This window comes from Nilaparvata lugens, chromosome X (assembly GCF_014356525.2).
Source record: "Nilaparvata lugens isolate BPH chromosome X, ASM1435652v1, whole genome shotgun sequence".
NCBI classification, from domain to species: domain Eukaryota; kingdom Metazoa; phylum Arthropoda; class Insecta; order Hemiptera; family Delphacidae; genus Nilaparvata; species Nilaparvata lugens.
The window spans coordinates 24,337,859-24,349,981 of NC_052518.1; the positions used below are offsets into that span (position 1 = coordinate 24,337,859).

At 31.1% G+C, this 12,123-nt stretch overlaps 1 protein-coding gene across 1 annotated transcript in view; it reads left to right on the forward strand.

Moving 5' to 3' along the window:
* LOC111046772 (CXXC-type zinc finger protein 1) overlaps window positions 1-11,934 on the forward strand; it is a 52,651-nt gene extending 40,717 nt beyond the window's left edge. Inside the window, exons 8-10 of the mRNA XM_022332398.2 lie at window positions 1,008-1,334; window positions 4,275-4,412; window positions 6,967-11,934. Of these exons, the coding sequence (XP_022188090.1) occupies window positions 1,008-1,334; window positions 4,275-4,412; window positions 6,967-7,152 (651 nt within the window). The 3' untranslated portion in view covers window positions 7,153-11,934. The remainder of the gene's footprint in view (window positions 1-1,007; window positions 1,335-4,274; window positions 4,413-6,966) is intronic.
* The last annotated feature ends 189 nt before the right edge of the window (window positions 11,935-12,123 follow it).

Below are 12,123 nucleotides of genomic sequence, written 5' to 3' on the forward strand. Positions count from 1 at the left end.
ACCGGAATAGAGCTGTTGCAAATTGTAAATCAAAGTAATGTTTCTTCGAAACAAATAATTATTTGATAAAACAATAATCTACATTCTTAAGTTGGTAATATTGAGTCTTTAATATAGTGTAACCTAATCTTCAATATTCAATGGCAACCGATAGGATAGTACATAATATTGTATTACTGAGCATCCATAGTATTGTATATTAATTGGAACATATCAAAGACATCTAACAAAAGCTAGAACGAAAACATCAAAATATTATTTATTGACTGATACAGTGTTATCAGTCAAAAGTTGCTTTATGTTGTGTGCCGGTTGTTTTCAGTGCAGAAGAAGAAAATAAATCAGTCTTATCAATTCATAGAGACAGCAGGAAACCCCTTATTTGTCCCTTTCACTAATACAGCAAACCTGAGATTTACTAATACTACTAATAATAATAATATCGAGTGACCTGGCTGGCTCAGGTCTGGTGTCAGAGTTTTCAGGTCGCAGCTGATCAATTTCAGGGCCTCTGACATGACCTAACGACTGCTTTTTAGGCAGCCGGGACCGACGGCTTAACGTGTCCATCCGAAACACGGGAGTGGCCCGAGATAAATATCTAATACTACTAGAAATATAATACGAAACACTACATTATTAAATACAGTATTACAATTACAATATAGGTATTGAATATTAAGAAAAAAACTTCTTAGATTGTATGAATTAAGGGCTACTTATTTTTATTTATTGAATAAAATTATTATACCCTTTTTTAAATTAATAAAATAATAGATTGAAAATACAAATTATAACAACTAGTTTCAGTGATCCACACCCTCTTCAGGGTTTAAAAAATACATTTTAAATAAACGTTCTACTAGTTATAATTTGTATTTTTAATCTATTATTTCATTAATTTCAAAAAGGGTACTTTTATTATATTTTATAAATAAGAAAAAATCGAATTATTGTGATTGGAATATTGCATTTCAAATAATATATGGCTTTTCGAATTTGAACAGGAGCTCGACGTAATCCTGGAACATTCAAAGTCGACAAGCATTGATGTGAACCAGAACGATGATAACGATGATGAGACGATGACTGAGATGAGCATGTACTGTATCACTTGTGGACACGAAATACATTCTCGCACCGCCATTCGCCACATGGAGCGTTGCTTCAATAAGTACGAGAGCCAAGCGTCATTCGGTTCGATTTACAAGACACGCATCGAAGGAAACAACATGTTCTGCGATTTCTACAATCCCCAGAACAAGACTTACTGCAAGAGACTTCGTGTTTTGTGTCCTGAGCATTGTAAAGATCCGAAAGTCAGTGATACTGAGGTAAGTTATTATTCCTCTCATTATTACTGATTTCATTTGTTATTAAACGATACTTCAAATTAAATGCTGAAAATCACCCCGAAGGCTTCTGCTACTGCAAATATTCACAACAGTTAGATGGAAATTCGATGAGAGCTACTATCCAAAAATTTTGATTTTGTTGACAGAACAGTTATCTGTGTTTTAGAATGCTCCTGCAATATTCAAGTTTTTATAAACACTTCACTTATATAGGCTACTTTATTCAAATTAATAAAAACAATATAAAAACTTGTAGTACCCTTTTATTAAAAACTTTAAAATATTTTAACGACTAGTTTCGACCATAACTTGGGTCATTTTCAAGTTGAAATGCCATTTAACAGGCCATTTTAATTTGAAAATGATCAATGGTCGAAACTAGTCGTTAAAATATTTTAAAGTTTTTAAAAACTTAATAAAAGGGGACTACAAGTTTTTATTAAGTTTTTATAGGTATTTTATAATGAAATTCAAATTTAATTATGTGTAACAATAATTCAAATGGTAGGAGATCGATGAATTTCAAGAAAATATAAGTTATTTCATTATTATTTCTATTTGAAAATAATTTTTACATGGTTTATAAATTACACAAATTTGTTGTAAACAATAATTATGATTCATGATAAATCTAACATTCAGTAATAATAGCTTAACCATTGCAAATCCAACTACTGTTATCCATAACAAAATTTTTAACACTATAATAATAATAATAGATTCAGCAATAGCTCCACTATAATATAACAATAATTTGCAAAATGCTCACTATTAGTGGGTCAAGTGGAAGAGGCTCTTATTGTCTCAACTTTGCCCACATCACTTTTAAATATCAGGGCACCGGGCTTCGCTATGGAGTACAAAAGCATAGAAGCATAGTTTTTATTTATTTATTTATACAGAAAACACAATTCTTTCAATTGATTGGGGAAGGACCAACAGGCATAGCCCAAAACTGTTTCTTCCCCGAATTTTTATGTATACACTATAAATATTTGGACGTAGTCCAAAAAGTAGGATATGTTCCATACACTTTTGAATTTAAGTCCCAATTTTCAGTCCAAACATTTTAAAACAGAAAAGTTTGAATTTAGATTTTTCACAAACCAAATTTAATATCAAAATAACACTCACTAGTCATTTAGAACTGTAAAATAATGATCAACTTTGAAAATGTTGAAATCGGTACTTTAAATAAAAAATAATAGATATTGAATAAAATCATATGGTTGGTGATGTCAACAATTCAGATAATGTCGATCAAGTCGGTTTATCTACAATTGCCAGATAATACTTCTCGTGAGATCCGCTTATTGATTGCAATAGTTCAACAGCTGAACATAATTCTGTCTCACTCCCACACAGGCACTCGCATCTTCCGTTATCGACAGAAAACGAAATTATCATCTGTTTTTCCAAGAATGAATAATTATTATCCTTTTTATGTCCTTCAGCGAGTTTTCCCAGGAATGAGACCATGTGCAATCGAATTTTCATATCAAGAACTTCCTATATTGCAAATTTCATCAAAATCGTTAGACCGTTTTCGAGATCCGTTGGACTTAAATACATACCCATATATCCAAATGAATATATAAATATATACAGAAATTGTTTGCTTAATATAATAGGAAGTTGTAAAGTGCAAATAAATTTATCTATCTATCTTTTAAAATTAAATATCGTTTAGGACATTAAATATATACACAAATATAAAACTATTATTTGGCTGATAGTACTTTGATTTTCATTAAAATATTCAACTTCAACATTTATTATCAAATAACAATGAATTAAACATCACAATGAACATTGAACATAAAGTCTACACTAACATTGACAATTCAGCACTAACATCAATTCTCATTGATATCAATAATAATTTGTAATAATTTCTTCTCATATAAAAGTATCAATTCTTTTGTAATATTTTCACAGCAAAATTTTTCAAGTCTACAAATTCTATATTAATAATTATAATTCTTGATTATAATAATTGATCACAATAGAAATTCAAGATACAATAATTATTCATACAAAACATTTCAAAATACAAATTTTACATTCAGGTAGTTTTCAAGTTTCCTTCTATACAACGAACATGGGAAAAACCAACATAGGTCAACTGATGTAAAATATTTCGGTGATGTGATATGTATAGAGATTTAGATTCCAATCCTTGGAATTTTCTTTCTACAGAAAGTCAAACCTTGATTCATACTGTGATCTTATTTTATTTCCAGAACCACTGTTAAATTTAGTTTATAAAGTCTCCAACAGGTAGTTCTGGTCCCAGTACGAATAATGTTGGGTAAATCTTGAAGGTCAGGTTAGCCACCATTTTATTTTCCAACATAATAACCAACATTAAATTACAGCATTAAAAAAACTTTAATGTATTATACACAATTATACATTTAAAAAGATATAATATACTAACATAACTTTTGTGATGACTAGTTTAATGAGTGATACATCAAGCTGATAAATACGCCATCAAGCTACCAAGAGTAGCAGCATACTTCAAATAGTGTGACTTTCTAATTCTGTTATATCGATAACTCTATGGTCGTTAATTAATTAGGAAATAATGTTTTGTAATTAATTATTTTTGCAAGTATTTTAATAGGGCTACCTACTTGAAAGTTCAATTATAGAAAAAAACTTCAACAATATCACAAGGCTACTAGTTATTTCGTATAATTGCATATGTGTGTAATTTATTTGAATAAATTGATTTTTAGTGCAATATCAATAGCCTAACCATGATTGGTAAATTGGTCACAAAATATTTTTGTTGTGATTTTAATTTTTTGTTTTATATTTTTCAACATCTTCAACTGTATGGTGGATAATTCCATCACAAAATATGTATTTTTTTGATTTAAGAATAAATGATTTGAGAATATTTTCTTTCAGGTATGTGGTTGTCCACTAGTGACAAATGTGTTTGATTTGACCGGTGAGTTCTGTAGGGCGGCTAAAAAAACTTGCATCCGCCACTACTGCTGGGAGAAGCTGCGTAGGGCTGAAATCGACATGGAAAGAGTCAGACAAGTATGTTTCATAATTTTTTGTGTGTTTGCTGATACTATAATTTTCTGGTCTAAATACTGAAGAGCTTTTTTTATCCTAACTCAAAAAGAAAACAGCAAGTTTCTTATTCTTATTGTGGAATTAATAAGTACACTTATTGATTACACTAAAAGCTAGATTTCACTCAACTCTACTTGAGAAAGCACTACACTCATTCAAACGGTTTCCTCGTTTTGAGCATCCGCACCAGTCCTCAATTATTGTCTTTGAGCTGGATTGCGTTGACTTTGTCGTGTTGGTAGAAGGTGGTATCAGGTATCAGGCACCCCCCTGCACAGGAATGTCTTGACCTGGAGTGTCCAACTACATCCGTAATGCACATGCTCTGGTAATGTGTTAGATCATTCAAATCAATTCAAATATTTGTTATTCCTTCAAGTATTTACAGTGAAACATGAAAAAAAAACTCAATATTACGGAATTCCTCCACAAAGACTAAACGTCTGCGTGTGAAGGAGAGTTCCATAGACAACACAAGCAGTCACAACATAAAATTATTATAATAGAAAAATATAAGCTTCAGAATAAAATAATGGATTAAATTCAAATAATAGTAAAATAAGAAATAAAAAATGATACTTAATTAAGAAATGAGATTGATACTTAAATAAGAAATGAGAAATTCCTGCACAAGAAATAAAAACAATCCTAATTTTAGTTAATATTACATTTTTATAAACTAAAATTAGGATTGTTTTTATTTCTTGTGCAGGCCAAGAAATCCCAGGGAATGAAGAAGGCTTTGAGTTCGCGACCTGCAATGATGTATTTATTTTATAATCTAATTAATATTGATAGAGAGGAAAAAATCGATATAATAAATATTTTGATAGTTCTGGCTTTCTGATAGTTATCGGATATAACGTGAGCGGAGCAGGGCTTCGGCTGCCCCCCAGCCAATGTGATACAGCCACTTGTCCACACCCCTTCGGTACACGGCTAGACTATACACCTCCGCCTCTCTTATCTCATTCGGCAAGTTTCTATATAAAATGTGAGCCAGGTAAAATGAATTTGACTGCTCTGTCCCATGTGTCAGTTGTGGATATTGTAGTTGGTCCTGTGGCGAGTTTCATACCGGAAATTTAAATTTGTTTCACCTAAGATCTGGGTTTTGAATTTTTTAAAGTGAATTAATAATGTTTTGATGAAGATCTGTCTAATATTTAGAACTGGCAATTCTGAAAAGACATTTCTTTATTCAAAATTGTTTTAATAATTGCTCTCTGTGTGGCCGTCAGTGGTTCCAAGAATGTAGAGGAAACACCCCTCCCCCCACCCAGGATACCATACTGGATCAGCGACTGAGCAAAGGTGTAATATACTTTCCTACACTGATCCAAACCCTTCACTTGTCTATAAGCTCAAAGAAGGCAAATAATAATTTCCTGAGCCTACTTTTGACACACTGAACGTGTTGCCCCCAACTAAACTTGTAATCAACACACCCAGGTATCTGTAACTATCAACTCGTTCAATAGTACTGCAGCCACAATCCTGCATCCTTGCCTTTCCACAAGAGTTCATTTTTAATATTATTGGCCCAGGATCAGCCTGGTTTCTTGTTGAAATTGGCATAAATTTAGTTTTGATGACGTTAACCGTGAGACACTTGTGGTCGAACCAGTTTTTTTATTTTGCAAGGAAAATATGATGAGGTTGGGATTGGATAAGGAAAGTTAAGGTTTAGGGTTAGGATGGCCACTAACGACAGGACAAGTGTGTTAAACATGTATGAACACATATGATCGTCCTTCATGTTGTGTCATCAACGAAAGGCTTTGAAAAAAATTTTTGGGGTTAGGTTTTTGTATCTTATATTTTTGCACATTATTTATATAAGACGAACTTTAAAGTATAAACTGTTTACTGACTGATTGCGAGAAATGATTATCGTTTCGCCATGTTGTACTGACATCTTCAGACTGACTGCATCACGATGGGGTGACAGGTGAGCAGGTGACAGCATGATGCCAGACCAAGAAGGCTAAACACGTATTTATTGTTTTATCAAAAGAGTAAAAAATAGTCCGTTGAACATAGTAATTTGTTGTACATAGTACTTTCTATTTTGAAGTTTCAGAAATTGTGTATATAATATTTGGAGGGTCACAGTTCGTCAAGATAGTTTATAAAGTGCCTATTTTGACCATTTTTCGAAATACTGAGACAAGTGGGAATTGAGCTGTTTAGTTCAAGTTTCACGGCATCATGTTTTTGTTGCAGGCTGATACCCAGCCAGCTGCACCGTTGCACACTACTAGTTAGGGATGAGTGAGATCCTGAGATCCTGTTTGGTATTATTTAATAATTTTGGAATTTAATATGTGATACTGGACTCTCTGAAAGCAATAGGAACTAACTTGAATTGAAAACTGGACGTACTTAAGTTGCCTACCCGGGCTGATTCTTGATCAACTGATATCTTTATGCAGTGGATGTCACCCATAATATTCTAAAGTAAGAAAAATAAATGGATCAACAACACTAATTATTTGTGTTTTTTATTTGACAGTGGCTGAAAATCGATGAATTGATAGAGCAAGAACGTCAGATCAGACAACGTATGACTGATAGAGCTGGCGTTTTGGCGCTGATGCTTCATTCAACCTACAACCATGAGCTGATGCAGGAAATGGCCAGAAATGCCTCGTCCACTACAACTCCAGCATCTGAACCGACTGAGCAACCATGTGCTTAATGAGGAAGCCATCCTTTTTACACAAACTAGACAACTTACTCTTTTCGCAACAGGCGAAAAAGTCTACTAGTGTTCTGGTTATCTTTTTCAATATACTTACCAACAAGTTATCAAAATAAACATATCAGGGAATTCTTTTCTCTGATAATTACTTTTTGAGATATGATCGCCTGAAGATTGAATACTTGAAACAAATCATTTCAAATTTGGTAAGAGATAAATTCTTGAAATGTTGAGGATACATTCTTCATTGTATTGTTGAAGAAATGTATAATTTTTCTAAAAATATCAATTTTTTAAAAAGTTATTTAATTTTTTTTTATCCAACGATACATTGCTATCTAGTCTAGGGATAATGAGCAACTTTTTTCTGTCCTATAATACTAATAAATACTTCATACAAGAGAATCCTCCATAGGGTCTCCTATTCAAATTCTAATAATATTATTAGTAGACTGCTTATGACTGTACTACACAGGTGCAGGTGGGTTTCACTCATTTCCACTGCTCTGCTTTTCACTGGACAGAAGCCACTTGAATCAGCACTAGACCAGTTCAAATGGCTTCTTTGAAAACATTTAATTAAAAAAAATAACTAAGCTAAGTTATTTTGAATCATCTTTTAAAAAAGGAATAACATTCTCAATAATTGAAATTTTAAGAATTTGCTTTCATTCAATCAACATAATTCCATTAATTACCAACTTAGAAAAGATATGTTTCAAATATTTAAACTTTAGACACTCATTTACTTTATGTATGTTATAACTTACATAGATAGTTTTATTTTATTTTACCTTTATCCATATCAAGCTGACAAAGGTCAAAGACTTGAATATTTTTGTGAATTTATGTGTGTATGTTTATGTATTAATAATAATATTTACATGCTCAAATCTCAAAAAGTATTAATCAGAAAAAACTCCTGAGAAGCGTTTTATTTCGATAACTTGATAGAATCCGAAACGAAAAATAAACCAGTAAAAACGTTTTAATTAGCCTGATACACAGCCTTCAGTTACTAGACTCTCAATTCAAATTCTTAAAAGTATTTCAATACCTTTATTGAACAAAGGTAGAAAATATTAATATTTATCGCAATTATTTCTCTGGGCAACTGGAATCGTTTAAGTTTGTTGTGCAATTGAATATTCATTTTTGTACGATTGCAGACAAGTACAAATTTAGATAATAAATAATTGTTTATTTTTATTTCTTTCATTTGTCAGAAATGTATTATTCTATCTCAAACTCGGATTAGTAATACTGAAATTCCTCTAGTCTAGGTATCAATCTATATTTGAATGGCAATAATTATTTTTGTTTTCCATCTATTTTTATATCTATTTCAATGGCAATATATAAAACCAGTCACCTCTTTCCTCTTATATTTTCCTTTATTGCTGGTTTCAATAACTTGCTGTCACTGAAGTAAAATTAAATTCAGTGATACAGAACAGGTATAATAATTATTACTTTGAATCCAAGTTACAAAACGCCACTTGTTTGAATTGTCGTCGCCTTATTTTAGTACTTTATCAAACAGTTCTGTAAAAGAAGTGAGTGATCGCGTCACAGTTCGACCATTTTTCCAATTAACGTATTTGTCCAAAATACAGGGTTGATCAATGAAGTATGAAGGATTTGGAATAGCTGCTACATACTCATTTCTGAACAAAACCCAAATTTTTTTCTAGTATGTACCTTGGATGTTGCCATTCTGATAATCAGAAAGGAAAAAATTGTAGTAAATTCGGTGAAGTACAAAAACTATGTTGATTGGCGTCCGTTTTTGTCCATACTGTAGACATTGTGAGAAGTTGACCATACTCATTTGAAGCTTTGCACGTGGTATTGGTCGAATTTCTTCTGTTATTATCTTACTCAGGGCTTCAATTTTTCGTGGTTTTTAATGTATACACGTGCCTCTAGCTAGCCCATAAAAGATATTCACAAGGTGTCAGGTCCGGTAACCGACCCCACTCCACATCTCCATGTAATGGAAATGAGTACTCCAGGGAAGGTCTGCCTTGAAATTCCATATTTTCTCTGTATGTATGACATGTTGAAACCAAACAGAATTGAAGTTGATAACCATCTTCTCAATTGTGACAGAAAAATCACACATGATTGTTAGATAACGATCTGAATTGACAGTAACGGTTTCTCGTAAAAGTAAAGGCCAATAATGAAGCCTAGACTAATGCCTCACCAAAAATTCAATTATTCGCCATTTGTACAAAAACAGCATTTACAAACAGAAAACCCCAATATTTAACCACCAAGGTTCCCTTCACGGCAGGTACGGCAAGTTTATCTCTTGCACGGCACTCAGTCATCAACTTCTCACAAGTGCTTCGACAAAAACAGATGCTATTTCTCGTAAATAATTTTTTTTCCAATTATCAAAATGGCAACAACCAAGTTACATACTAGAAAAAAATTGAGTTTCGATCAGAAATGAGTACTATAAATGTAACAGCTATTCAAAATCCTTCATACTTCATTTCCCAACCCTGTACAAATAAAACTTGAACATTGTGCAAGTTTTATTTGTACAGGGTACACCTAAATCAACAACCTTTAATTTGGTACAAATTGCATGTCATTATCTCTAGTGAATCGTTTACAGTGACTGTCATTACTTTGCAATATTAGTAATATTAGCAAGTCTTTCAATATTATAAATGTAGGTTTATTGGTTGTATTGCAATATTATCGAGATCTCTTAATCTTATTTAACTTTAGTCCTCAAAATCCCTCATTCCAAGCCACGGCATGGTGTGAAATGGAATTATTTGTTATACATTTATTTACCTATTTGTGATTTTTTTTAAATCACAGCATTAATGTGCAATATTATTGATACATTTTAGTATTTCATTGAACCATGAATAATTTATCCCATATGCACATTAACCATTATTCATACACAATAAATTGTGGTCATGTATGATGTATAAGCCTTGACTTAGTTACACTATCAAAATTTTCGATAATAAAAAGTGATTGGATTGATTGATCAATTGCCTTTACGGGTGCAGTTAGGACTTTGGGTCCTCTTTGCTACACATCCTTCAAGTGTTGCTTTTTATACATAAAATAATATTATCTTATTTCCCTTATTTCTTGCAATTGAATGAATTTAAACGTATTTCTATTATTACATAAATTTCGAACCTAGTCGTGTATAATTGGAAGAATATTACAAAGGTAGGCCTACTAGTTATTTTCTATAATTGAAATTTAAACGTATTAATTTTCTGTCCATACAATATGCAGTATTATAATAACCAAAAACAGGAGTTCTTATTATCTCTCATTTATATTTTTTCATTTATATTATTATTTGTTATATTTTTGTAATAATCCTTTTCTACGATAACTATTACAACACAATTAAACTTTAGGTTTGTAATAGTCAAGTTATAATTTAGTGTTTACACAATTTGCATAAGTTTACACAATTGAGTTTGTAATAATTATATTCTATAATAACTATTACAACACGTTGAACTATCACAATATTATTTTATTCGTGGCTAATTACTATTCGATATTACACATGAATATTCACAACTTAATTCTATAACTCAGAGAAAAAGAATATTTTGATTTTTGATATTGCATATAGTTTGATATTTGATATAAGTATATTTTTTGTGTTATTTCATTCTATATTATAATATAATATTATATGTTATTTTTAACACCTTATAATGTAGTTAATAATATTATTGTATCCATGGGTAGTTCAATGACTTAACTAGACTTGCTATCTGGTTCGGAAAATAATTTTTGGTAGAAGATGAAAAGTGATGTATTTGTCATTTCGTGTTAAGTTTAGTTGATGTCAGATGTAAAATTGAAGAAATGTGACCGGCCCCTTTTGGCTCTGAAGTACACGACTATTAAATTGTCTTTGAATGCTGTCACATATTAATTATTGCAACTGTTTGTCAATTTTTTGTAGCATTCTAAGTGTAATTATTTAATTGAATACGGTTCTACAATATTGACAATGACTCAGTCGAATTTTTGTAATTATTTAGTTGTGAAACGTTTGTCTATGATGCTTAATTGATTCAAATATCTCTTATATAATTAGTTTTAAAGTCAATGTTTTCAGATTTTTAGAAGTAATATCCAATTCAAAAGCTTCTTAATAAGCTAATAAAACACACTACAGCAATATAGGATGATTTAATGTAGGAGCAATGTAGGGGTTTTGTAAAAAAAGAATATATTTTAGATCATTATTTTAAGAAATCCAACTAAAGTGCAATAGACTTGAATTAAAAAAAATTATCAGAAGCAGATCAGAGTTAAAAATATAACATAAATGTTAATTTACTGAAGGCGGTTGTGGAGATAATAAGGTGCATATACTGTCGAGAATCCTATCGTCATTATGTCTTGTCTGTGACCGTATTCAGAATTATTAAGCATCTAAAGCATAAGAAATAATTGAATATCACCCAGTAGAAATTAATTTAATTTTATGTTTTATAAAATAACGTTTTTCTTTTCAGATTGCATAACATGCTACATAATTTTATTGTATTTGTGTATTCTTGCAGTAATATGCTTTGCTGTCAGTCTTTAAAATATTTTTGTGATCTGTCTATTTTGAAATATTTTATTAAAATGTTGTTGCAGCTTGCCATAAAATGTCAACTATATGGCTTTTCTATAACATCGTTCATTTTCATGTTGGTTGTCAATCTATGTCATTCTACTTTTATGTGTTTCGTGTAACAATAAATTGTGTTCAATTACTAATTGTGCTGTCCATTTATTTCTATTCCTATATTTGTTAATATATTAGTCATTGGTTCACTTCCCAAATTTCTTCCTGTAACTCAACAGATTGGTCTCTTACAAATGTAGTATGGCTATTAAATACAGCGACCATAATAATTATTCTAAGTATTGCATCGAAATGTCGATGATTACATATGCATATATGTA